Below are 27,613 nucleotides of genomic sequence, written 5' to 3' on the forward strand. Positions count from 1 at the left end.
CAAGCGATCCTCCTGCCTCAGCCTCCCGAGTAGCTGGGATTACAGGCACGTGCCACCACGCCCGGCTAATTTTTTGTGTTTTTAGTAGAGACGGGGTTTTACCATGTTGGCCAGGCTGGTCTCGAATGCCTGACTTCAAGTGATTCACCTGCCTCGGCCTCCCAAAGTGCTGGGATCTCAGCTCACTGCAACCTCCGCCTCCTGGGTTCAAGCGATTCTCCTGCCTCAGCCTCCAGAGTAGCTGGGACTACAGGCACCCACCACCACAGCAGGCTAATTTTGGTATTTTTAGTAGAGACGGGGCTTCACCACATTGTTCAGGCTGGTCTCGAACTCCTGCCCTCAGATGATCCACCCACCTCAGCCTCCCAAAGTGCTGGGATTACAGGCATGAGCCACCGCACCTGGCCTTTTTTGTTTCTTTGTTCTGGGATGGAGTCTCTGTCACCCAGGCTGAAGTAAACCGGTGCCATCTCAGCTCACTGTAACCTCCGCCTCCCAGGTTAAAGCGATTCTCCCGTTTCAGCCACCACGCCCAGCTAATTTTTTTTTTTTTTTTTTTTTTTTTTTTTTACGGAGTCTAGCTCCGTCACCCAGGCTGGAGTGCAATGGCGCAATCTCTGCTCACTGCAACTTCTGCCTCCTCAGTTCAAGCGATTCTCCTGCCTCAGCTTCCTGAGTAGCTGGGGAGATGCAGGAACCCACCACCACGCCCAGCTAACTTTGTATTTCTAGTAGACATGGGGTTTCACCATGTTGGCCAGGCTGGTCTCGAACTCCTGACCTCAGGTGATCCGTCCAGCTCGGCCTCCCAAACTGCCGAGGCTTGGGAAGCCGAGGTGGGTGGATCATCTGAGGTCAGGAGTTCGAGACCAGGCATGAGCCACCGCGCCCGACTCAAATTATTCTACGTCATTTTTTCTGCATTGGGAGGCCCTAAAGTGGGCTGTAAAGAGAAGCTGTTTTTAATTTTTCTTCTCTGAGACCATTCCCGGCTGATTTTTGTATTTTTAGTAGATGCAGGGGTTCACCGTGTTGGCCAGGCTGGTCTCGAACTCCCGACCTCATGATTCGCCCACCTTGGCCTCCCAAAATCCTGGGATTCCCGGGATGAGCCACCATCCCCAGCAGAGAAGCTGGTTTTTATCACCGTATTTACCCAAATCCCGCAACCTTAAAGCCAGTCACGCGGTTTTCCACCCATGGACTCGACTGCCCCCTGCTGGCCCATTCCTGTGATTGCAGGCGTGCGGTGCTGGGAGAATCGGGCTTTGAGTTGTCATTTGCTGGGTGGGTACTTTTCGGGGGCAGATGGAGCAAAAGGGCCTTAAAACGACTGGAATCGGCCGGGCACGGTGGCTCAAGCCTGTAATCCCAGCACTTTGGGAGGCCAAGGTGGGTGGATCACGAGGTCAGGAGTTCAAGACCAGCCTGGCCAACCTGGTGAAACCCCGTCTCTACTAAAAATATAAAACTTACCTGGGCGTGGTGGCGGGTGCCTGTAATCCCAGCTACTCAGGAGGCTGAGGCAGGAGAATCGCTTGAACCCGGGAGGCGGAGGTTGCATTGAGCCGAGATCACACCACTGCAGTCCAGCCTAAGCTACAAGAGCAAAATTCTGTTTCAAAAAATAAATAAAAAATAACCATTTATGCCTAGTGTTCCATTACTGGAATGCTAAGCTTGTGGGAGTTATTTATATCTTACTGCTCAAGGTCATCATCCAGGTCTCATTTTTCTTTTCTTTTCTTTTTTTTTTTTTTGAGACTGAGTCTCGCTCTGTCCCCCAGGCTGGTGTGCAGTGTTGAGATCTCGGCTCATGGCAACCTCTGCCTCCGGGTTCAAGCGATTCTCCTGCCTCAGCCTCCTGAGTAGCTGGGATTACAGGCACGCACCACCACGCCCAGCTAATTTTTTGTATTTTTAGTAGAGACAGAGTTTCACCATGTTGGCCAGGCTGGTCTCGAACTCCTGACCTAAGGTGATCCACCTGCCTCGGCCTCCCAAAGTGCTGAGATGGCAGCCGTGAGCCGCCGCACCCGGCCAGGTCTGATTTTTCCCAAAACGATTTGCAACCTCTGGCATAAATGACTTTAATTTTATTTTTATTTTTTAAGAGTCTCAGCTGGACTGCAGAAGTAAGATCTCAGTTCACTGTAACCTCCCCTCCCGGGTTCAAGCAATTCTCCTGCCTCAGCCTGGTGACAGAGACTCTGTTTCAAAAACAACAATAATAATAATAAATTAAAGAAAAATAAACCGATATTGTGCCAGACACGGTGGCTCATGCCTGAAATCACAGCACTTTGGGAGGCTGAGGCGGGTGGATCACCCCAGGTTAGGAGTTCGAGACCACCCTGCCCTTCTTCTCCGGTGGGTCCCCCCCCAAGGCCCCGCCCCCAGTCCCCTCCCCTGCAGTTTCTCAGCCCCGCCCCTCACCGAGCCACGCCTCTCCCCATCCCCGCCCTGCTTCTCCTGTGGGTGCTACCAAAACCCCACCCCCAACCCCTCCCCAGCGGTTTCTCTGAGCCCCGCCCCTCCCCACCCCGAGCCCCGCCCCTCCCCACCCCGAGCCCCGCCCCTCCCCACCCCGAGCCCCGCCCTACTCCTCTTGCCTCTGCTTCCAAAGACCTGCCCCCAGCCCCTCCCCAGCTATTTCCTTCAGCCCCACCCTCCTCCTCTCAGCGGCCCCCTCCCTCCCCGCGCTTGTTCTCAGGAGTCCGCAAGCACCTCCTGCAGCCTCGCTCAGATTCCCCCACGACCCCATCCCCCCAATGGTTTCGCCCAGCCCCCCCAACCCCGCCCCAGCGATTCTCAGTCCCGCCCTTCCCCTCCGCAGCTCCGCCCACCTCCTCTCAGCACCGAGCCCCCGACCCCCCCCCCCCCGTGGTTTCTCCCAGCTCCTCCCTACTGGTATCGCAGCTCTGAGCTTAAAACTCCTGCATGGTGGCTTTGTCCCGACACTCTTTTTTTCCTCCCTCCGGTTGTTTGTCCAGGCTGCGGGTCTCCAGCTCCCCTGCTGGCCTGGTGGGCTGGCGGGCGTCAGGACCCGTAAACTGAACAGCGTCTCCGGGCGACCAGTGCGTGCCTAAGTGCGTGATGACGTCACGCGTGGCTTCATGAAGAGTGGATTTCTAAAGACTTGGCTGTCTATATGCAAGGCTGAGTACGTGCCTCCTGCGTATGTGCGTGGTGTACGTACGTGCGTGATTTCGCGCCCCCGTACGTTCTTCGTGAAAGGGATGACGGGAGCTGCATAAAAGTGGAAGAGTTTACGGACTGTGAGCACCTGTCACTAACCCCCGGTTTCCCGGAGTCAGTGGCAGCGAGCGACCTTGCAGCCCCGACAGGAGCCCGGAGCTCTTAGTTCTCACCGCGGCCCACGTCTCCTCGCTTGCGAGCCCGTCGTCCTGGCTCCGGTGGCCTCGCTGGGTCGCGGGGAGGTGGAGGACTGTTCTGTTAGCAAAAGCCGGAGTCGGCCCTGGACGCGACGACTCTCAGGGTCCCGAGGCCGTAACACCGGCCGCCGCTGAAAGGCACGGGAGCCTGTGTGCTCGGCCCTCTTGCGGACAGCACCTGAAGGCTGGGGTTTCCCTGGATGTTTGTCTGGGAACCCGTGTGGGGCGCTCCCAAGGCACCCTTTCCTGTCCCCTGCTCTCGCCAGGGTCTCAGCCCCGCTCCTTCTAAGCGTGTCTACTCGCGGCATGCGTCTGCGAGTAGAAATCCCGTGGATTCGGGCCGGGCGCGGTGGCTCATGCCTGTAATCCCAACACTTTGGGAGGCCGAGGTGGGCGGATGGTCGGGAGTTCTAGACCAGCCTGACCAACATGGAGACACCCCCGTCTCTACTAAAAATACAACAATTTTAGCCGGGCGTGGTGGAGCATGCCTGTAATCCCAGCTACTCCAGAGGCTGAGGCAGGAGAATCGCTTGAACCTGGAGGCGGAGATTTCGGTGAGCCGAGATCGCACAATTGCACTCCAGCCTGGACGACAAGAGCGAAACTCTGTGTTCAAAAAAGTAAAGCCCTGTGCTGCCACACACACCGACCCCATCTCGGCCCGGTCTTCCCTGCCTCCAGCTTGCAGCCTCTGCTGTGAGCTTGTCTGGACCTGAGGCCAGGCAGTGCACAGCTCTGTGGCCTGTGGCATCGTGCTCACCGTGACATACCCAGAATTAAGCTGAGGGGAATGGGAGGTAGGACCCCCCCAAACCCTCGCCCAGACAATGGGAGGGGAAGTGGCATTTTTCTCCCCTTGGATGGAGCGTGCTCAGTTGTAGGAATGCGACTCAACTTACTGAAATGATGTTCTGCCCTGCGGGCTGGTGCACCCTGTGGTCCTTGACCTAGACAGGTGCCGAGGGTCCCACTGCTGTGATTAGCAGAACCAAACTGAGTGAGGTGCACAGGTGTGTTACTCATAAGACCGGCCCTCCCAGCTCTTCTTGCTTTCCAATGCCTTCTACTAGGTAGACGACCTTCCTAGGGCCATTAACCAGCCTTCCTGCTTTGCACTTAATGACCTTTCCTCCTTATCTTCCTTGATGTGCAGGTAAAGAAGCTACGTGGAAGAGTGTTTCCTCTTCAGGCCGCAAAGCAGGTACTCTCTGTAGCACCAGGTAGGAGGGGACTCAACCCCCTTCTTGCCTTTCCAGTTACATGAGTTCTTACTAGGGATTCCACACACACCCAGTTCACATTTGTTGTGATTTTGTGGTGATGACGAGAAGAGGGTTGGCTAAGAAACTGAGCTGTGGAAAACAGGCAAGTGTTCGCTGTAGCCACATATCCCAATGGGTGTGGCCAGGCCCCATGGGGGACATTCAGCCTCCGTCAGAAGTAATCCAGAACCAAGGAACCTAGTGATATTTTGTCACCCATCAGCAGAATAAGGCTCAGAGCCACAAGTGTGTGAGGAAATGGCACCATGGATGGGTTGGTGGAGTGTACACGGGTGAGTCCTCGTGGAAGGCCATTGCTGGCAGATACCAGCATCTTAGATGGGCGTGCCCGGCGGCCGAGGCATTCTCTCCAGCAGGTCTTCACACGCGAGTTAGCGGAAACGTCAGTTCTGTGGCAGAAGTGGGAAGCAGCTTGTAAGTCTCCATCAGTGGAGCAGGGTCAGGCACATTTGGGACGACCAACAACGGGGTATCACACAGGCAGTGAAAAGCAAGGTAGATGAAGATGGGCAGGTGGAAAGATTGGGCTTGATGTGCTGTTGAATGGAGGAGTCATGCCCTATCCTGCAGAGATGTGTCGGGACAGCAGTTTGCGAAGACGGCTGAAGCAGAGGGCCATAAGGGGCTGGCTTAAACTCCAGACATTCGTTGTGTCGCAGTTCTGCAGGACGGGAGTCTTAAATCCACGTGCTGGCTGGGTTCATTGTTCTGTGGACTGTGAAAGACGATCTGGTCTGTCCCTCTGTCTTACCTTCGGTTGGCTGGGCGGCACCCCTTGGCTCGTAGAAGCATGTCCCTTGTCTTTGCCTGCGTTTCCTCGTGGCGTTCTCCCTGTGTGCATCACTGTCTCTGACATCCCCCTTTTCATAAGGACGCCAGCCACGTGGCATGTGGGTCAACCCCAATGACTTCAGTTCTGCTTGATCACCTCAGTAATGACTCTGTCCTTACGCATAAGGCCACATTCTGAGGTGCTGGGTTTAGGACATACAGATCTTAGGAGAACACAGTGCAACCCATCACAACGACAAAAGCCCTGAGGTAGAAACAAGCTTGGCATGTTCTCTCAGTGGATGGAAGGCCCGAGTGGCTGCAGGGTGATGAATACAGGGGAGAGAAGAGGACATGGCTGCGGCTGGAAGCCTCTGAGGCATCTCAAGAGGCTATGACTGGGCTGATTGATGTTCTGGCTTCCAGCCCATGGCTCCTTCTGAAGCACAGGGCTGTACTCCATGCAGGAGGGGACCCTCTCCAAAGGCACACACAAGTGGCGTGAGAAGTCAGAGCGCGTGTGACTGTGGGCCGGCGCCTCATTCTCCTCAGCCGTAGACTGGGCCTCACAGTAGCACTGACCCTGCTGGGTTATTTGAGGATTAAACTTGATGATCCAAGGATCATGCCATCCCAGAGGGTGGCATGTGCAAGGCATGTGTGTGTGTGTGTGGGGGGGGGGACGGGGTGGCAGTTGTTCTGATTCTCATTCTTTATTCAGCTCGGATCGGAAACGGGTGTCTGCTGACATGGAGTCCAATGGTCGGGGAAAGGGCTTGAGAAAGGTGGCACCCAGGGGGGTGGGGAAGAGATGTCTGACTGAGGACCATCTGAGGTCATGGTGCATCCTGAGAGCAGAGCTGAGGTTGGATATCAACCATGTGGGCTGTAGGAGCCGGGAAGGTCAGTGCCTTGGTGGCAGCAAGGCCAGGGCACTGAGAGTACTGGCAGGGCACAGTAGGGGGAACACAAGAGAAGCAGAGCCTGGGACTGCCCTTCTGTGCTGGAAGACGGCTAAAACCAGCCCCACCTCTCCACTCTGTCTAGGCCGAGGGGGCCCTCCGTCCTCTGTGTGAGGGTGGTGAGTGGGGAGCGGAGGTGACGTGGGTGGTGAGTAGGGAGCGGAGGTGACGTGGGAGGTGAGTGGGGAGCGGAGGTGACGTGGGAGGTGAGTGGGGAGCGGAGGTGACGTGGGAGGTGAGTGGGGAGTGGAGGTGACGTGGGAAGTGAGTGGGAAGCGGAGGTGACGTGGGTGGTGAGTGGGGAGCGGAGGTGACGTGGGAGGTGAGTGGGGAGCGGAGGTGACGTGGGAGGTGAGTGGGGAGCGGAGGTGACGTTGGGAGGTGAGTGGCGAGCGGAGGTGACGTGGGTGGTGAGTGGGGAGCGGAGGTGACGTGGGAGGTGAGTGGGGAGCGGAGGTGACGTGGGTGGTGAGTGGGGAGCGGAGGTGACGTGGGAGGTGAGTGGGGGGCGGAGGTGACGTGGGAGGTGAGTGGGGAGCGGGGGTGACGTGGGTGGTGAGTGGGGAGCGGAGGTGAGTGGGGAGCGGAGGTGACGTGGGTGGTGAGTGGGGAGCGGAGGTGACGTGGGTGGTGAGTGGGGAGCGGAGGTGACGTGGGAGGTGAGTGGGGAGCAGAGGTGACGTGGGAGGTGAGTGGGGAGCGGAGGTGACGTGGGAGGTGAGTGGGGAGCGGAGGTGACGTGGGAGGTGAGTGGGGAGTGGAGGTGACGTTGGTGGTGAGTGGGGACTGGAGGTGACATGGGGTGGTGGGCAGGGGCTGTGGAGTTATGCCAGCTGCGCTGAGTAGGGGATTTGGGGCTGAACTGTGGGTTGTTTTTAGGGGATAGAGGGTTATGCTGGGGGTCGTGAGAACAGTCTGTGCTTTCACTTACCACTGTGTTCTCAGCGTGAGGCTGGGAGTTCTAGAAACGAACGACACAGAAAACAAGGCTCAGTGCTCCAGTGTCTAACCCACTTCAGACGGTGCACACAGGCTCTCCCTTTGTGTGGGCACCGAAAGGGTGAGTGTCCTGAGTACCTGCAGGCAGCTCTCCCTCCACAAACCCCAAATCTACAAAACACACCCACGCAGGACCCAATGGCCTTTGGACAGGGTCCCCTCCTGTCTACACTGGGTCTAGGTGGAGGTGGGGCAGGGTCTCCTCCTGTCTACACTGGATGCAGGTGGAGGTGGAGCAGGGTCTCCTGTCTACACTAGGTGCAGGTGGAGGTGGGGCAGGGTCTCCTGTCTACACTGGGTGCAGGTGGAGGTGGGGCAGGGTCTCCTCCTTTCTACACTGGGTCCAGGTGGAGGTGGGGCAGGGTCCCCTCCTGTGTACACTGAGTCCAGGTGAAGGTGGGGTAGGGTCCACTCCTGTGTACACTGGGTGCAGGTGGAGGTGGGGCAGGGTCCCCTCGTGTCTACACTGGGTCCCCGGGTGCTTGCACCCACCTCTCAGCACACGTGCAGCTGGTACCGAAACTCCAGGTAATGCAGGCGCTGGTGTGTCCTAGGCTGTTTCCAGCGCAGCAGACACTGTGTCTTGTTATAGGTCACGGTGACGTTGCTGGGCGGGTCGAAACGTTCTGTAACGAGGGTGCCAGACTCACCCCTGAACCCGGGGCCAGCACACCCGCCCGCTCCCTCGCAGATGAAGTGGCTCACGCCTGTCATCCCAGCACTTTGGGAGGCGGAGGCGGGTGGATCACCTGAGGTCAGGAGTTCGAGGCCAGCCTGGCCGACACGGTGAAACCCCGTCTCTACTGAAAACACAAAACATTAGCTACCTGGGAGGCTGAGGAAGGAGAATTGCTTGAACTGCAGAGGTCAGTCATTCATGGACAGCCACGGAAGGGGAGACTGTGGGAGCTGGGCAGGAGGGCCAGGCAGGTGCCAGGCACAGCAGAGACGCCCACGGGGCAGGGCCCTGGGTGGGAGCTGGGGATGGGCTGGGTGAGCGTCCGGGGCCTCAAGAGGCCGGGGGCGTCCAGGGGATGAAAGAGGCTGTGGGTGGGCTGCGCTGGGCTTGGGAAGAGGACAGGGTGTGGATTTGGGGGTCGCCTCCAACACGCCAGCCTGGAGAAGGTGCTGCTGAGGAAGGAAGGAAGTGGGAGAGGGAGGGAGGAGGAATGGAGTGGAGAAGGGAGGGGAGGAAGGAATGAGGGGAGACGGGGAGAGATGGGGCGCACAGTGGCGTCATCTTGTCTCACTGCAGCCTCCACCTCTAAGATTGAACGGATTCTTCTGCCTCAGCCTCTCAAATAGCTGGGATTACAGGCAGCTGCCACCACGCCCGGCTAATTTTGTGTATTTATTAGAGACCCGGTTTCTCCATGTTGGCCAGGCTGGTCTCGAACTCCCGACCTCAGGTGATCTGCCCGCCTCGGCCTCCCAAAGTGCTGGAATCACAGGCGTGAGCCTCCGCGCCCGGCCAGTTATACAGATTTTAAGGCAAATTCCTTCTCACCTATAAACAACAGGAAATCGTATGATTTATTTCTTCCTCTCTCCCTTTTTTTTTTTTGTCAGCATTTTTGCAAGCGAGTTATTCTCACCGATTTTGTTTGTGTCCAAAAGCGAATCGAAGAACTGGATCCCGGCTTCTCCGCTGGTTCCGGTCACCAGGAAGTAATTGCGGGAGGTTAACCCCGTCAGGTTCCTCAGGTGACACCCCAGGTGGGTTCCCGCGTCCTGCGTGTAATAAGGACACCGAATGTCCCTCCTTCCCCTGAAGGATTACAAAGTGTTCACAGACCAGCGGGGAAAATCACACAGAACAAAAACACAAATCCACAAAGCAACACCACGAAACCACAAAACACGAACAGAAAACCAGCACTTTCAGAAGCCGAGGCGGTTGAACCACAAGGTCAGGAGTTCGAGACCATCCCGGACAACATGGTGAAACCACGTCTCTACTAAAAACACAAAAAAAATATGTCGGGCGTGGTGGCGTGTGCCTGTAATCCCAGCTACTCAGGAGGCTGAGGCAGGAGAATCGCATGAATTCAGAAAGCGGAGGTTGCAGTGAGCCGAGATCGTGCCACTGTACTCCAGCCTGGTGCCTGGTTATGGAGTGAGACTCTGTCTCAAAAAAAAAAAAAAATACAAAAATAACCTGGGTGCGGTGGCTCATGCCTGTAATTCCAGCGCTTCGAGAGGTGAGGTGTACGGATCACTTCAGGTCAGGAGTTCGAGACCAGCTAGGCCAAGATGGTGAAACCCCGTCTCTACTTAAAATATAAAATTAGCCGGGTGTGGTGGCGGGTGCCTGTAATCCCAGCTACTCAGGAGGCTGAGGCAGGAGAATCGTTTTAACCTAGAAAGTTGAGGTCACAGCGAGCCAAGATTGTGCCACTGTACTCCAGCCTGGGCAATGGAGCAAGACTCCATCTCAAAAAAAAAAAAAAAAAACCGCCCAAGCTCGGTCGCTCACGCCTGTAATCTTAGCACTTTGGGAGGCTGAGGTGGGCACATCACCTGAGGTCAGGAGTTTGAGACCAGCCTGGCCAAGATGTTGAAACCCCGTCTCTACCAAAAATACAAAAACTAGCTGGTTGTGGTGGCGTGTGTCTGTAATGCCAGCTACTCGAGAGGCAGGAGAATCACTTGAACCTGGGAGGTAGAGGTTGCACTGAGCCAAGATGATGACATTTCACTCCAGCCTGGACAAGAGTGACACTCCGTCTCAAAAAAAAAAAAAAAAAAATCTGTTTTTTTTTTTTAGTAACAGGACACAACAGGAAAAACTATTTATTTTGCCAAGGCTTTGGCTGGAATGGTGTGCACCCCTCTAAAAAATCAAACTTGAGGCCGGGCGTGGTGGCTCACGCCTGTAATCCCAGCACTTTGGGAGGCCGAGGCCGGCGGATCACGAGGTCAAGAGATCGAGACCATCCTGGCCAACATGGTGAAACACCGTCTCTACTAAAAATACAAAAAAATTAGCTGGGCCTGGTGGCGCATGCCTATAGTCCCAGCTACTGGGGAGGGTGAGGCAGGAGAAGCGCTTGAACTCGGGAGGCGGAGGTTGCAGTGAGCTGACTGTGCCACTGCACTCCAACCTGGGCGACAGAGCGAGACTCCGTCTCGAAAGAAAAAAAATAATAATCCAACTTGACTTATGGAGCCAATAAAACCGTTGGAAACTGGCCTCATCTTCTGTGTACACAGTCACCGTACAGAGTCCCTGATCTGCGCTAAGACTGTCCCTTTCTCACAGGCTAGGAACCCCAAATTATCCTGAAACCTCAAGAGGAAGGGAATTCGCCCAAATCATAGGTATTTAATGGTGCAAACCCATGGTGGGCTCAGCTTTAAAGAGGTCCTATCTGGGGCCGGGGGTGGTGGCTGACGCTTGTTATCCCAGCACTCTGGGAGGCGGAGGCGGGTGGATCATGAGGTCAGGAGTTCAAGACTAGCCTGGCCAAGATGTTGAAACCACCCCGTCTCTACTAAAGATACAAAACTTGGCTGGGTGCAGTAGCAAGCACCTGTAATCCCAGCTACTCGGGAGGCTGAGGCAGAGAATCACTTGAAGCCGGGGGGAGGAGGGGCAGGAGATTGCAGTGAGCTGAGACTGCGCCAGGGCACTCCAGCCTGGGTGACAGAGTGAGACTCCGTCTCAAATTAAAAAAGGTCCTTCCTTAGATTCCTTGTGCGGAACAAAGTTCCATCAAAGCCAATTTAAAGGGCCTATGTAAAAATTAATTTATTCTTGGCTGGGTGTGGTGGCTCAGACCTGTAATCCCAGCACTTTGGGAGGCTGAGGCAGAAGAAGCAGACACCCACTGCCTAAGCACCTACCACCCACAATCAAATCTCCACCATCCAGTGTTCTAGAAAACACATCCCACAGGCCACCTGCAAAGCCAACCTTCAGCCACTAAGACCCACTCCATCCATAGAAGACTTAGGTCCCTCTTGTTTCCCACATCCCTAGGAGTCCTGGGTCACTCCCCTGCCCCATCCCTAGGGGTTCCTGATCAGTCTCCCCTCCCCCATCCCTAAGGATCCCGGGTAACTCTCCCCTCCCCTGTCTCTAGGGGTCTCGGGTCAGTCCCACCTCCTCCATCCCTAGTGGTCCCGGATCACTCTCCCTTTCCCATCCCTAGGGGTCCCGGGTCACTCTCCCCTCCCCCATCCCTAGGGGTCCAGATCACTCTCCCCCTCCCCATCCCTAGGGGTCTCAGATCACTCTCCCCTCCCCCATCCCTAGGGGTTGTGAGTCGCAGGGCCCAGCTGGTTCGGCCCCTCCGTCCGGGTCCGTCGCCTCACCCAGGCCCAGGCCGCACCGCGTTGCTGAGGATCTCCTGGCGGTGTGGAGAGGCGCTGGCCAGCACCACGAGTTTGTGCAGCAGCTTCCCGGTCACCAGGAACAGCACCATGGCGTCCACGCCGGGAGCCAGCGGCCTGAGCAGCGCGGCTCCGGAAATACCGCGGCCGGACTTCCGCCTCCGCGAGGACACTCCCAGAGCACGCCTCGATCGACCTCCCGCGAAAGCCACGCCTCCATTGACCTCCCGCGAGGCCACGCCCAGACCACGCCTCCATGGCAATAGAAAGTGTGTGCTGCACAGGGTAGGAACAGGGAGTGTGTCCTGCAAAGAAGAGACACAGGAAATAAGTCCTGCACAGGAGAGGAATTGAAAGTGTGTCAACATGAGAATAACGAGAAATGTGGCCTGCACAGGGGAAGAACAGAAAGTGTGTGCTTCACAAGGGAAGAAAAGTAAGTGTGTCCTGCTAAAAGGAGACACAGGAAGTATGTCTCACACAGGGTAGGAACAAAAATTGTGTCCTGCATAGAGGATAAACAGGAGATGTGTCCTGTACAGGGGAGACAAGAAGTGTGTCCTGCACAGATGGGAAATAGAAAGTGTGTGCTGTATAGGAGAGGCACACAAAATCTGTCATTAACAGAGCTGAAAGAAGAGGAGTGCCCTTCACAGAACAAAAGCAGAAACTGTGTCTTGCACAAGGAAGGAATAGAAAATATGTCTGTTTTGCACAGGGTAGGAATATATCTGTCTTAGGAGAGTGACAGGAAGTGTGTCCTGCACAGAGAAAGAAAAGGAAGTACGTCTGACTCAGGACAGCAACAGGAAGCGTGTCCTGCACAGGAGAAACACAGGAAGCGTGTCCTGCACAGAGAAAAAACAGAAACTACGTCTGTCAGGAGAGCAACAGGAAGTGTGTCCTGCACAAGGAAAACACAGGGAGTGTGTCATGCACAGAGGAAGAACAGGAAGTAGCTCTGTTTCAGGAGAGAAACAGGAAGCGTTTATTGCACAGGAGAAACACAGAAAGTGTGTCCTACACAGAGGAAGAACACGAGGTACCTCCATCTCAGGAGAGACAGAGGAAGTGTGTCTTGCACAGGAGAAACACAGAAAGTGTGTCCTGCACAGAAAAAGAACAGTAAGTACGTCTGTCTCAGAAGGGCAACAGGAAGTGTGTCCCGCACAGAAGAAACACATAAAGAGTGTCCTGCAAAGAGAAAAAACAGGAAGTACGTCTGTCTCATGACAGCATCGGGAAGTGTGTCCTGCACAGGAGAAACACAGCAAGACGGTCCTGCACGGAGAAAGTACAGGGAGTAGGTCTGTATCAAGAGAGAAACAGGAAGTGTGCCCTGCACAGGAGAAACACAGAAAGTGTGTCATGCACAGAGGAAGAACAGCAAGAACGTCTGTCTCAGGAGAGCAACAAGAAGTGTGTCCTCTATGGGAGAAACACAGAAACTGTGTCCTTCCAGAGGAAGAATAGAAAGTATGTCTGTCTCAAAAGAGCAACAGGAAGTGTGTCCTGCACAGGAGAAACACAGGAAGTGTGTCCTGCACAGAGGAAGAACAGGAAGTAAGTCTGTCTCAGGAGAGCAACAGGAAGTGTTCCTGAACAGGAGAAACTCAAAAAGTGTGTCTTGCAAAGAGGAAGAACAGAAAGTAGGTATGTCTCTGGAGAGCAAAAGGAAGTATATCCTGCAAAGAAAAAACACAGGAAGTGTGTCCTGCACAGAGGAAGAACAGGAGGTACGCCTGTCTCAGGAGGGTAACACGAAGTGTTTCCGGCACAGGAGAAACACAGGAAGTGTCCTGCACAGAGAAAGAACAAGAGGTACCTCTGACTCAGGAGAGACACAGGAAGAGTGTCCTCAACAGGAGAAACACAGAAAGTGTTTCCTGCACAGAGGAAGAACAGGAAGTACTTCTGTCTCAGGAGAGCAACAGGAAGTGTGTCCTGCCCAGGAGAAACACAGGAAGTGTGTCCTGCACAGAGGAAGAATAGGAAGTAGGTCTGTCTCTGGAGAGCAAAAGGAAGTGTATCCTGCACAGGAGAAAGACAGAAAGTGTGTCCTGCACAGAGAAAGAATAGAAACTACGTGTGCCTCGGGAGAGTGACAGGAAGTGTGTCCTGCACAGGAGAAACACAGGAAGTGTTTCCTGCAGGGAGGAAGAACTGATGGTATGTCTGTCTCTGGAGAGCAACAGGAAGTGTGTCCTGCACTGGAAAAACACAGGAAGTGTGTTCTACACAGAGAAAAAACAGGAAGTAGGTCTGTCTCAGGATAGGAACATAAAATGTGTCCAGCATGGGAGAAACACAAAAAGTATGCTGTATAGAGAAGAAAAACAGGAAGAAAGTCTGTCTCACGAGAGCAACAGGAAGTGTGTCCTGCACAGGACAAACACAGAAAGTCAGTTCTGCAAAGGAAAAGTACGGGAAGTAGGTCTGTCTCATCAGAGCAACAAGAAGTGTGTGCTGTTTAAAAGAAACACAGGAAGTGTGTCCTGCACAGAAGAAGAACAGAAAGCAAGTCTCCCTCAGGAGAGTAACAGAAAGTTGTACAGACAGCAGAAACACAGGAAGTGTGTCCTGCACAGAGGAAGAACAGGAAGTAGGTCTGTCTCAGGAGAGTAACAGGACGTTTGTCCTGCACAGGAGAAACACAGAAAGTGTGTCCCTCACAGAGAAATACAGGAACTGTGTCCTTCAAACAGAAAGAACACGAAGTAGGTAAATCTCAAGAGAGCAACAGGAAGTGTGTCCTGCCCAAAAGAAACACAAGAAGTGTATCCTGCATAGAGGAAGAAAAGGAAGAACATCTGTCTCGGGAGAGTGACAGAAAGTGTGTCCTGCACAGGAGAAACACAGGAAGTGTGTCCTGCACAGAAAAAGAAGAGTAACTACATCTGTCTCAGAAGAGCAATAGGAAGTGTGTCCTACACTGGAGAAACACAGGAAGTGTGTCCTACACAGAAGGAATACAGGAAGCAGGTCTGTCTCAGGAAAGTAACAGGTAGTGTGTCCTGCACGGGAGAACAACAGGAAGTGTGTCATACATAGAAGAAAAACAGGCAGTATATCTGTCTCAGGAGAGCAAAAGGAAGTGTGTGCTCTACAGGAGAAACTCAGGAAGTGTGTCCTGCCAGAGGAAGAATAGGAAGTATGTCTGTCTCAGGAGAGCAACAGGAACTGTGTCCTGCACTGGAGAAACACAGGAAATGTGTCCTAAACAGAGGAAGTACAGTAAGTACATCTGTCTCAGGAAAGCAACAGGAAGTGTGTCCTACCCAGAAGAAACACAGGGAGTGTGTCCTGCACAAAGGAAGAACAGGAAGTACGTCCAACTTAGAAGAGCCAAAGGATATGTGTAATGCACAGGAGAAACACAGGAAGTGTGTCTTGCACAGAGAAAGAACAGGAAGTATGTCTGTCTCAGGAGAGAAACAGAAAATGTGTCATGCACAGGTGAAACACAGGAAGTGTGTCCTGCACGAAGAAAGAACAGAAAGTACGTCTGTCTCAGGAGAGCAACAGGAAGTGTGTCCTGCCCAGGAGAAACACAGGAGGTTTGTCCTGCACAGAGGAAGAAAAGAAAGTAGGTCTGTCTCGAGAGAGCAACAAGAAGTGTATCCTGCACAAAAGAAACACGAGAAGTGTGTCCTGCACTGAGGAAAAATAGGAACTACGTGTGTCTCGGAAGAGTGACAGAAAGTGTGTCCTTCACAGGAGAAACACAGGAAGTGTTTCCTGCAGTGAGGAAGAACGGGAGGTACGTCTGTCTCTGAAGAGCAACAGGAAGTGTGTCCTGCACAGAAAAAGAAGAGTAAGTATGCCTGTCTCAGGAGAGCAACAGGAAGTGTGTCCTAACAAGAAGAAACACAGGGAGTGTGTCCTGCACAGAGGAAGAACAGGAAGTACGTCTGTCTCAGGAGAGCAACAGGTAGTGTGTCCTGCCCAGGAGAAACATAGGAAGTTTGTCCTGCACAGAGGAAGAAAAGAAAGTAGGTCTGTCTCGGGAGAGCAACAGGAAGTGTATCCTGCACAAAAGAAACACGAGAAGTGTGTCCTGCACAGAGGAAGTAAAGAAAGTAGGTCTGTCTCGGGAGAAAAAAAGAAAGTGTATCCTGCACAGGAGAAACATGGGAAGTGTGTGCTGCACAGAGGAAGAATAGGAACGATGTGTGTCTCGGGAGAGTGACAGGAAGTGTGTCCTGCACAGGAGAAACACAGGAAGTGTTTTCTGCAGTGAGGAAGAACAGGAAGTAGGTCTGTCTCTGGAGAGCAACAGGAAGTGTGTCCTGCACAGAAAAAGAAGAGTAAGTACGCCTGTCTCAGGAGAGCAACAGGAAGTGGGTCCAACACTGGAGAAACACAGGAAGTGTGTCCTACACAGAGAAAAAAACAGGAAGTAGGTCTGTCTCAGAAGAGCAAAAAAAAAGTGTGTCCTGCACGGGAGACACACAGGAAGTGTGTCATACACAGAAGAAAAACAGAAGGTACCTCTGTCTCAGGAGAGCAACAGGAAGTGTGTCCTGCACAGGAGAAACACAAGAAGTCAGTCCTGCACAGCACAAGTACAGGAAGTAGGTCTGTCTAATCAGAGCAACAGAAAGTGTATGCTGCCCAGGAGAAACACAGGAAGTGTGTCCTTCACAGAGAAATAACAGGAAGTAGGTATGTCTCAGGTGAGCAACAGGAAGTGTGTCCTGCCCAGAAGTAACACAGAAAGTGTGTCCTGCACAGAGGAAGAAAAGGAAGTAGGTCTGTCTCGGGAGAACAAAAGGAAGTGCATCCTGCACAGGAGAAACACAGGAAGTGTGTCCTGCACACAAAAATAATAGGAACTACGTGTGTCTTGGGAGAGTGACAGGAAGTGTGTTTTGCAAAGGAGAAACACAGGAAGTGTTTCCTGCAGTGAGGAAGAAAAGGAGGTACATCTGTCTCTGGAGAGCAACAGGAAGTGTGTCCTGCCCTGGAGCAACATAAAATGTGTGTCCTGCACAGAAAAAGAAGAGTAAGTACCCCTGTCTCAAAAGAGCAACAGGAAGTGTGTCCTGCACAGGAGAAACACAGGAAGTGTGTTAGGCAGAGAGGAAGAACAGGAAGGTCAGTATCAGGGGAGCAACAGGAAGTGTGTCCTGCAATGGAGACAGAAAGAAAGTCCATCCTGAACAGGGGAAGTACAGGAAGTAGGTCTGTCTCGGAAGAGCAACAGGAAGTGTGTCCTGCAGAGGGGAAGAACAGGAAGTAGGTCAGTCTCAGGAAAGCAACAGGAAGTGTGTCCTGCAAAAGAAACAAAAAGTCTGTCCTGCACAGAGGAAGTATAGGAAATAGGTCTGTCTCTGAAGAGCAACAAGAAGTGTGTCCTGCACAGGAGAAACACAGAAAGTGTGTCCTGCACAGCGAAAGAACAGGAAGTAGGTCTGTGTGAGAAGAGCGACAGAAAGCGTGTCCCGCACAGCAGAAACATAGTGTGTTCTGCAGAGAGGAAGAACAGGAAGGGCAGTCTCAGGAGAGCAACAGAAAGTGTGTCCCCAAAAGGAGAAGTAAAAGAAGTCTGTCTTGTACAGGGGAAGTACAGGAAGTAGGTCTGTCTCTGAAGAGCAACAGGAAGTGTGTCCTGCACAGAAGAAACACAGGAAGTGTGTCCTGCACAGAGGAAGAATAGGAACCACGTGTGTCTCGGGAGAGTGACAGGAAGTGTGTCCTGCACAGGAGAAACACAGGAAGTGTTTCCTGCAGTGAGGAAAAACAGGAGGTATGTCTGTCTCTGGAGAGCAACAGAAAGTGTGTTCTGCACTGGAGCAACACAGGAAGTGTGTCCTGCACAGAAAAAGAAGAGCAAGTACACCTGTTTCAGGAGAGCAACAGGAAGTGTGTCCTACATTGGAGAAATACAGAAAGTGTGTCCTACACAGAGGAAAAACAGGAAGTAGGTCTGTCTCAGGAGAGCAACAGGAAGTGTGTCCTGCACGGGAGAAACACAGAAAGTGTGTTGTATACAGAAGAAAAACAGGAAGTACGTCTGTCTCAGGAGAGCAACAGGAAGTGTGTCCTGCACAGGAAAAACACAGGAAGTCAGTCCTGCACAAGAAAACTACAGGAAGTGGGTCTGTCTCAAAAGAGCAATAGGAAGTTTGTCCTGCACAGGACAAACACAGGAAGTGTGTCCTTCAAACAGGATGAACACGAAGTAGGTCCATCTGAAGAGAGCAACAGGAAGTGTGTCCTACCCAGGAAAAACACAGGAAGTGTGTCCTGCATAGAGGAAGATAAGAAAGTACATCTCTCTCAGGAGAGTGACAAGAAGTGTGTCCTGCACAAGAGAAACATAGGAAGAGTGTCATGCACAGAGCAAGAACACCAAGAATGTCTGTCTCAAGAGAGCAACAGGAAGTGTGTCCTGCACGGGAGAACCACAGGAAGTGTGTCATACACAGAAGAACAGAAAGTATGTCTGTCTCAGGAGAGCAACAGGAAGTGTGTCCTGCCAGAGGAAGAATAGGAAGTATGTCTTAGGAGAGCAACAGAAACGGTGTCCTGCACTGGAGAAACACAGGAAATGTGTCCTGAACAGAGGAAGAACAGTAAGTACATCTGTCTTAGGAGAGCCAAAGGATATGTGTAAGGCACAGGAGAAACATAGGAAGTGTGTCTTGCAGAGGAAGAACAGGAAGTATGTCTGTCTCAGGAGAGCAACAGGAAATGTGTCATGCACAGGCGAAACACAGGAAGTGTGTCCTGCACAGAGGAAGAAGAAGTACGTCTGTCTCAGGAGAGCAACAGGAAGTGTGTCCTACACTGGAGAAACACAAAAATTGTGTCCTACACAGAGGAAAAACAGGACGTAGGTGTGTCTCAGGATAGCAAAAGGAAGTGTGTCCTGCATGGGAGAAACGCAGGAAGTCTGTTGTATACAGAAGAAAAATAGGAAGTAAGTCTGTCTCAGGAGAGCAACAGGAAGTGTGTCCTGCACAGGAGAAACACAGGAAGTCAGTCCTGCACAGTGAAAGTACAGGAAGTAGGTCTGTCTCATCAGAGCAACAGAAAGTGTGTGCTGCCCAGGAGAAAAACAGGAAGTGTGTCTTGCACAGAGGAAGAACAGAAAGCAAGTCTCCCTCAGGAGAGTAACAGGAAGTTGTCCAGATAGGAGAAACAAAGGAAGTGTGTCCTGCACAGAGAAAGAACAGGAAGTAGGTCTGTCTCAGCAGAGCAACAAGACGTTTGTCCTGCACAGAAGAAACACAGGAAGTGTGTCCTGCACAGAGCAATACAGGAAGTAGGTCTGTGTGAGGATAGCAACAGAAAGTATGTCCTGCACAGAAAAAACAGAGGAAGTGTGTCCTTCAAACAGGAAGAACACTAAGTAAGTCCATCTCAAGAGAGCAACAGGAAGTGTGTCCTGCATAGGAGAAACACAGGAAGTGTGTCCTGCATAGAGGAAGAAGAGAAAGTACCTCTGTCTCGGGAGAGTGACAGGAAGTGTGTCCTGCACAGGAGAAACACAGGAAGTGTGTCATGCACAGAGGAAGAACAGGAGATGCATCTATCTCAGGAGAGCAACAGGAAGAATGTCCTGCATGTGAGAAACTCAGAAAGTGTGCCTTGCACAGAGAAAGAACAGTAAGTACGTATCTCTCAGGAGAGCAATGGGAAGTGTGTCCTGCACAGGAGAAACACAGGAAGTGTGTCCTGCACAGAAAAAGTACACGAAGTAGGTCTGTCTCAGGAGAGCAACGGGAAGCATGTCCTGCACAGAAAAAAACACAGAAAGTGTGTCCTGCACAGAGGAAGAACAGGAAGCAAGTCTGTCTCAGGAGAAGAACAGGTAGTGTGCCCTGCACAGGAGAAACACAGGAAGTTTGTCTTGCACATAGGAAGAACAGGAAGTATGTCTGTCTCAGGAGAGCAACAGGAAATGTGTCCTGCACAGGTGAAACACAGGAAGTGTGTCCTGCATGGAGGAAAAACAGGAAGTACGTCTGTCTCAGGAGAAAAATCGGAGGTGTGTCCTGCAAAGGAGTAACAAAGGAAGTGTGTCCCGCACAGCGGAAGAACACAAATTATGTCTGTCTCAGGAGAGCAACAAAAAAGTGTGTCCTACACAGGAGAAACATAGGAAGTGTGTCCTGCACAGAGGAAAAACAGGAAGTAGGTCTGTCTCAGGAGAGCAACAGGAATTGTTTTCTGCACAAGAGAAACTCAGGAAATGTGTCTTGCACAGAGGAAGAACAGAAAGTAGGTCTGTCTCTGGAGAACAAAAGGAAGTATATCCTGCAAAGATAAAACACAGGAAGTGTGTCCTGCACAGAGGAAGAATAGGAAGTACATCTGTCTCAGGAGAGTGACAGGAAGTGTGTCCTGCACAAAAGAAACACAGCAAGTGTATCTTGCACAGAGAAAGAAAAAGAATTAGGTCGCTGTGAGGAGAGCAAAAGGAAGTGTGTCCTGCACTGAAGAAACTCAGGAAATCTGTCCTGCACAGAGGAAGAACAGGAAGTTGGTCTCAGGAGAGTAACAGGAAGTGTGTCCTGCACAGGAGAAACACAGGACGTTTGTCCTGCATATAGATAGAACAGCAAGTACGTCTGACTCAGGAGACCAACGGGAAGTGTGTCCTGCATAGGAGAAACACAGGAAGTGTGTCCTGCACAGAGGAAGAACGGGAAGTACCTCTGTCTCAGGGGAGCAACAGGAAGTGTGTCCTGCACAGAAGAAACAAAGAAAGTATGCCCTGAACAGAGGAAGTACAGGAAGTAGGCCTGTGTCAGGAGAGCCGAAGGAAGTGTAAAATTTTTTTTGAGACGGAGTTTTGCTCTTGTTACACAGGCTGCAGCGCAGTGACGCGATATCGGCTCACCACAACCTTCGCCTCCTGGGTTCAGGCAATTCTCCTGCCTCAGCCTCCTGAGTACCTGGGACTACAGGTGTGCACCATGATGCCCACCTAATTTTTGTATTTTTAGTAGAGATGGGGTTTCACCATGTTGACCAGGATGGTCTCGATCTCTTGACCTGGTGATCCACCCGCTGTGGCCTCCCAAAGTGCTAGGATTACAGGTGCCCGGCCTACTTTTTATTTTTATATGTATATATTTTTTTGACATGGAGTCTCGCTCTGTTGCCCAGGCTGGAGTGCAATGATGTGATCTCAGCTCACTGCAACCTCCGCCTCCCGGGTTCAAGTGATTCTCCTGCCTCAGGCTCCCAAGGAGCTGGGAATACAGGTGCCCGCCACCACACCCAGCTAATTTTTGTGTTTTTAGTAGAGATGGGGTTTCACTGTTGGACAGGCTGGTCTTGAATTCCTGAACTCAGGAGATCCACCTGCCTCGACCTCCCAAAATGCTGGTATGGGGAGTCCCAGTGCCCGGCCTGATCCTGCTTAAAAGGTGGTTTTATAATCAGCTGTAAAGCTCTAACAGATGCTCGTGAATGCAGGTTTCTGACAACTTTGGAGAATGTCACATCAGAATAGAAAGGAAAAAAGTTTGGGATTTTTGAAAAGCCAAAATGTTCATTAATATCAAGCAAGACGGAAATGAACGGAATGGATTCAACTAATAGGAGACTGGGGTGATCTTTTTCACGTTTTAAGTCTTCTTAATTTATGGCAATAAAGTTATTTGCATAAGTGCAATCACAATCTGCTTTCTGGCCAGGCTGGGCGGCTCACACCTGCGTCTCAGCACTTTGGGAGGCCCAGGTGGGTGGACTGCCTGAGGTCAGCTGTTTGAGACCAGCCTGGCCAAGATGTTGAAACCCCATCTCTACCAAAACTACAAAAACTAGCTGGTCAACGTGGTGTGCATCTGTAATCCAAGCTACTCGGGAGGCAGGAGAATCACTTGAACCTGGGAGGTAGAGGTTGCACTGAGCCAAGATCACATCATTTCACTCCAGCCTGGACAGAAAAGTGAAACTCCGTCTCAAAAAGAAAAACAAAACAAAAAAAAAATCTGTTTTCTTTAGTAACAGGACACAACGGGAAAAACTGGTTATTTTGCCAAGGCTTTGGCTGGAATGGTGTGCACCCCTCTAAAAAATCAAACTTGAGGCCGGGCGCTGTAATCCCAGCACTTTGGGAGGCTGAGGCGGGCGGATCACAAGGTCAAGAGATCGAGACCATCCTGGCCAACATGGTGAAACCCCATCTCCACTAAAAATACCAAAAAAATAGCTGGGCCTGGTGGCAGGCGCCTGTAGTGCCAGCTACTGGGGAGGGTGAGACAGAATCGCCTGAACCCGGAAGCCAGAGGTTGCAGTGAGCTGAGACTGTGCCACTGTGCTCCAACCTGGGCAACAGAACAAGACTCCGTCTCAAAAAAAAAAAAAGAAAAGAAAATCCAACTTGACTTATGGAGCCAATAAAACTGTTGGAAACTGGCCTCATCTTCTGTGTACACAGTCGCCGTACAGAGTCCCTGATCTGCGCTGAGACTGTCACTTTCTCACCGCCCGGGAACCCCAAATTATCCTGAAACCTCAAGAGAAAAGGAATTCACCCAACTCATAGGTATTTAATGATGCAAACCCATGGTGGGCTCAGCTTTAAAAAGGTCCTATCTGGGGCTGGTTGCGGTGGCTCACACCTGTAATCCCAGCACTTTGGGAGGCCAAGGCAGGCAGAGCACCGGAGGTCAGGAGTTCGAGACCAGCGTCGCCAACATGGTAAAACCCTGTGTCTCCTAAAGATAGAATAAAGTAGACGGGTACAGTAGTGTGAGCTTGTAATCCAAGCTATTCACGAGGCTGAGGCGGGAGAATCACTTGCACGGGGAGGAGGAGGGGTTGGGAGATGGGGGGGTGGAGGTCGCAGTGAGCCAAGATCACACAATTGCACTCCAGCCTGGCGACAGAGAGTCCGTCTCAAAATAAATAAATACAAATAAAAAGTAAAACTATTATTCTTGCTACAGTGAATATAAATAATTAGGCCAAGTATCAGCCTTGGCCACGTGGGGTGGCTCAGGCCTGTAATCCCAGCACTGAGAGGCAGAGTCACGCGGATCACCTGAGGTTGGGAGTTCGAGATCAGACTAATCAAATTGGAGAAACCACCGTCTCTCCAAAAAATACAAAGTTAGCCGGGTGTAGTGACGCACACCTGTAATAGCAGCTACTCGGGAGGCTGAGGAGGAGAACTACTTGAACCCAGGAGGTGGAGGCTGCAGTGAGCCGAGATGGCATCACTGCACTCCAGCCCGGGCCACAAGAACAAAACTCCATGTCTAAATAAATAAATAAATAAAGTGAATAAAATAAAAATAAAGCAAAGCAGTCTTACCATAATTATTCTTTCAATAAAACTGACAAAACTGGAAAAAGGAAAATTATGTTTCAAAGCCTGTCGTCACACCTGCTGTTAGATTCTGGTCTTGTCTAGCGGTTTTTGGTTTTTATTATTTTCTCCAGTTTGAATTCAATTCTAATTCTTCTGGCTACAAGCCTTCAAAGTAATGTTTTCAGGTTTTTTTTCCTTTTTCTTTTTGCCATTTTGTTCTAACTGAAAACCACTGAAACCTAAGCTGTGCTTTCTCATAGCTCTATGAATGAAAAACTAGATGTTTCAACGGGGGATGGCTGGAAGCCCTCCAAAATAAGCAGGGCTACCGGGAACAAACCAGTCTTCTCCCCTCCAGTGCTCTCCCCCATGTGATTAGGCTTCCAGAAGAAGCAGACACCCACTGCCTAGGCGCCTAGCACCCACAATCAAATCTCCCCCACCCAGGGTTCCAGGAAACACTTCCCACAGGCCACCTGCAAAGCCAACTTTCAGCCACTAGGACCCACTCCATCCCTAGAAGACTGAAATCCCTCTTCTCTTCCACATCCCTAGGAGTCCTGGGTCACTCTGCCCCCTCCCCTCATCCCTAGGGATCCCGGGTCACTCCCCTGCCCCAACCCTATGGGTCCTGGGTCACTCTCACCCCCTATCCCTTTGGTTTCCAAGTCAGTCTCCCCTCCCCCACCTCCACAGGTCCAGGGTCGCTCGCCCCTCCCTCATCCCTAGGGGTCCCGGATCTCTCTCCTCCCCCATCCGTAAGGGTACGGGGTCACTCTCATCTCCTATCCCTAGGGGTCCCTGGTCACTCTCCCCTCCCCCATCCCTAGGAATCCCAGGTCACTCTCCCTTCCTCCATCCCTAGGGGTCCCGGGTCACTCTCCCCTCCTCCATCCCTAGGGGTCCCGGGTCACTCTCCCCTCCCCCATCCCTAGGGGTCCCGGTCACTCTCCCCTCCCCCATCCCTAGGGGTCCCGGGTCACTCTCCCCTCCCCCATCCCTAGGGGTCCCGGTCACTCTCTCCTCCCCCATCCCTAGGGGTCCCGGGTCGCTCTCCCCTCCCCCATCCCTAGGGGTCCTGAGGCGCTGGGCCCAGCTGGTTCGGCACCTCCGTCCCCAGTCCCCCGCCCCGCCCAGGCCCAGGCCGCACCGCGTTGCTGAGGACCTCCTGGCGGCGTAGAGAGGCGGTGTCCAGCACCACGCGTTTGTGTAGCAGATTCCCGATAACCGGGAACTGCACCTTGGCGTCCACGCCGGGAGCCGGAAGGCCGCAGACTTGAGCCTGGAGCGGGCGGCGTGAGCAACGCGGCTCAGGAAATACCGCAGCCAGAGTTCCGCCTCCGCGAGGCCACGCCCAGAGCACGCCTCCATCTACCTCCCGCGAGGTCACGCCCAAGCCCCGCCGCCATCGACCTCGCCTCTAGGCCACGCCTAGAGCAGCCTCCTTCGACCTCACGCGACGTCGCGCCCAAGCCCCGTCGCCGTCGACCTCCCGTGAGGCCACGCCCAGACCACGCCCCATCGACTTCCCGCGAGGCCACGCCCAGACCACACCTCCATGGACCTCCCGCGAGGCCACGCCCAAGCCACGCCTCCATTCTCTTCGCCTCGAGGCCACGCCCAGGCCACGCAACCCCGCCCCCAGCATCGCCTTCCGGGCCCTGTACCCGCCCCTGGCGCTCGTCCCGCCCGCTCAGCGGAGGCTGACAGTCTGGACGCGCAGTTTTGGGGGGTCCCTTGGGAGGAAAGGCGGGAGTGGATATTTGTGGTTTCTTGAGGGCGCCACGTGGATCATGGAAATGCTGGGGTTCTTGTGGCTGCAGTACTGGGCAGTTGTGGGGCTGGGGGTTTCTTATCCGCACAGAGGGGCCGGGCTCTGACATGGGGGCCTTGTGGGTACCACGTCTGAGAATGTGGAAGAAATGGGGGTTCCCTGACGGCCAGGGGCGAGTGTCCTGGAGTTGGGGGCCCCCTCTATGCCAGGTGCGAGTGGCGTGGAGTTGGGGGTCCCGGGTTACTCTCCCCTCTCCCGTCCTTAGGGGGCTCCGGTTACTCTCCCACCCCCATCCCTCTGGGGTCCTGGGTCACTCTCCCCTTCCCCATCCAGGTGGGAGGGGCGCGGAGATGGGGAGTCCCCGCGGGCATGGTGGGAGGGGCTTGGAGAAGGGGGTCCCCTCGGGCCAGGTGGGAGGGGCGTGGAGATGGGGGCTCCCCTCGGGCCAGGTGGGAGGGGCGTGAGAAGGGGGTCCCTCGGGCCAGGTGGGAAGGTCGTGGAGATGAGGGTTCTCTAGGGCCAGGTGGGAGGGGCGTGGAGATGGGGGTCCCCTCAGGCCAGGTGGGAGGGTCGTGGATGTGGGGGTCCCCTCGGGACATGTGAAAGGGGCGTGGAGAAGGGGGTCCCCGCGGGCATGGTGGGAGGGATGTGGAGAAGGGGGTGCTGTCGGGCTAGGTGGGAGGGGCGTGGATATGGGGGTCCCCGCGGGCATGGTGGGAGGGGCGTGGAGATGGGGGTCCCCTCGGGTGGGAGGGCCTTGGAGATGGGGGTCCCCTCGGGTGGGTGGTAGGGGCGTGGATATGGGGGTCCCCTCGGGCATGGTGGGAGGGGTGTGGAGAAGGGGATCCCCTTGGGGCGTGGTGATGGGCGCGGCCTGGGGACTCTGGGCTCAGGGTGGGCGCTGTGAGGTCCAGGGCGCCCTGGTGTCTGTCGGCTGTGCCTTCACCCACTAAACGGACCCCACCTCCAGGTCGCCGCAGGCTGCAGGGGGCGCCCGTGAGCTGTACGAGGAGTTTTTTTCTTAAACCCCAGGAAGTTTCACACCCACCTGCTGGGTGCACACCCAGTGTGCTGTGGAGACTCGGGTACCGTTTCCCAGCCTCTGTGACGCAAAAGACTGTGAAATAAAATGTTAGAAATAATCATGTGGGCATTACGGTCCAAGGTAATAGTAATAATAATGTACCCAGATCATATTGCAGTCATGTCTATGCACAGAAAATAATTACACAGTTAATTTTGTTAACTGTGAAAATCCCACCATGTCCAGCACATTCTGGGGAAAACGAAGAACCGTATTGACAGAAGTCACAGAAGAGTCGGATCGATGGGAGGAAAAAAACATGGAAATTGTGTGACGTCTCTTTTTAAATATGGTAAGTTTTTGAGAAACAATTTTTTTTAAACAGCGGCAAATAGATTGTGATTTCAGATTTTTGCAGGAGTACGTTTCTCCATTTTGAAGCAATAGAAGGAACCACAGCTCCACAGACCGTGGTGCATATAAGATAAACTCCGTGTAGGCGAGTTTTGTTTCTTTCCTTGTTTTCTAATTATTTATTTTATTATGTATTTATTTTGAGATGGAGTCTCCCTGTGTTGCAGTGGCCTGATCTCAGCTCACTGCAACCTCTGCCTCCCGGGTTCAAGCGAGTCTCCTGCCTCAGCTTCCCTGAGTAGCTGGGAGCATGGTGGTGCATACCTCATATCCCAGCTACTCGGGAGGCTGAGGCAGGAGACTCGCTTGAACCCGGGAGGTGCAGGTCGCAGTGAGCCGAGATCATTCCCCTGCACTGGAGCCTGGGAGACACAGCGAGAGTCCGTCAAAAAAAAAAAAAATTCACCATTGCAATCTTCCATCATACAGGGCGTATTAGCGATGGTTCTCTAGGGGGACAGAACTAATGTTATATATATGTATATTCCATTATATATATATACATTCTATTGTATATATATGTGATAAATGCACCTTATATATATTTCATTATATGTTATATATATTCCATTATAAATATGCATTTATATTCCATTATGCTGTACACACATTATAAATATATGTTATATATATTCCATTATCTATACACCTTATCTATATATTCTGTTATACATATACATTATATATATTCTATTACAAATATGTATTATATATCCATTATATGTATAAACATATGCTATATATATTTCATTATATATACATTTTGTATATATTCCATTACATATACATTATATATATTCCATTATAAATATGCATTATATATTCTATTATACATAAATATATATGTTATATATATTCCTGTATATATACACCTTATATATATTCCATTATATGTATACATTATATATAGTATTACAAATACTCATTATATAGTCCATTATGTATATAAACATATATGTTATATATATTTCATTATATAAACATCTTATATAGATTTCATTATATATACATTATATATATTCCATTATAAATATGCATTATATATTCTATTATATATATAAATATATGTGTTATATATATTCCTGTATATATACACCTTATATATATTCCTATATATATGTTATATATATATTCCATTATAAATATGCATTATATATATTCCATTATGTGTTATATATATTCTATTATATATACACCTTATATATAGTCCATTTTATATACATTATGTATATCCATTATAAATATGCATTATATATTCCATATGTTATATTTATTCCATTATATATACAGCATATATATATTTCAATATATATACATTATATGTATTCAGTTATATATACCTTATATATTCCATTATGTTTATATATTATATGTT

The 27,613-nt window shown here is 51.8% G+C and overlaps 1 protein-coding gene across 1 annotated transcript in view; it reads right to left on the reverse strand.

The window, feature by feature from the left end:
* Nucleotides 1–24,674, reverse strand: part of LOC144576578 (uncharacterized) — a 43,073-nt gene extending 18,399 nt beyond the window's left edge. Inside the window, exons 1-8 of the mRNA XM_078364537.1 lie at nucleotides 24,483–24,674; nucleotides 24,177–24,335; nucleotides 11,734–12,056; nucleotides 9,012–9,184; nucleotides 7,909–8,042; nucleotides 7,349–7,378; nucleotides 2,912–6,041; nucleotides 1,480–1,602 (exon numbers count right to left, since the gene is read on the reverse strand). Coding sequence (XP_078220663.1) covers nucleotides 7,912–8,042; nucleotides 9,012–9,184; nucleotides 11,734–12,056; nucleotides 24,177–24,335; nucleotides 24,483–24,674 — 978 coding nt within the window. The 3' untranslated portion in view covers nucleotides 1,480–1,602; nucleotides 2,912–6,041; nucleotides 7,349–7,378; nucleotides 7,909–7,911. The remainder of the gene's footprint in view (nucleotides 1–1,479; nucleotides 1,603–2,911; nucleotides 6,042–7,348; nucleotides 7,379–7,908; nucleotides 8,043–9,011; nucleotides 9,185–11,733; nucleotides 12,057–24,176; nucleotides 24,336–24,482) is intronic.
* Between the last annotated feature and the right edge of the window lie 2,939 nt (nucleotides 24,675–27,613).

This window comes from Callithrix jacchus, chromosome Y (assembly GCF_049354715.1).
Source record: "Callithrix jacchus isolate 240 chromosome Y, calJac240_pri, whole genome shotgun sequence".
Lineage (NCBI taxonomy): Eukaryota > Metazoa > Chordata > Mammalia > Primates > Cebidae > Callithrix > Callithrix jacchus.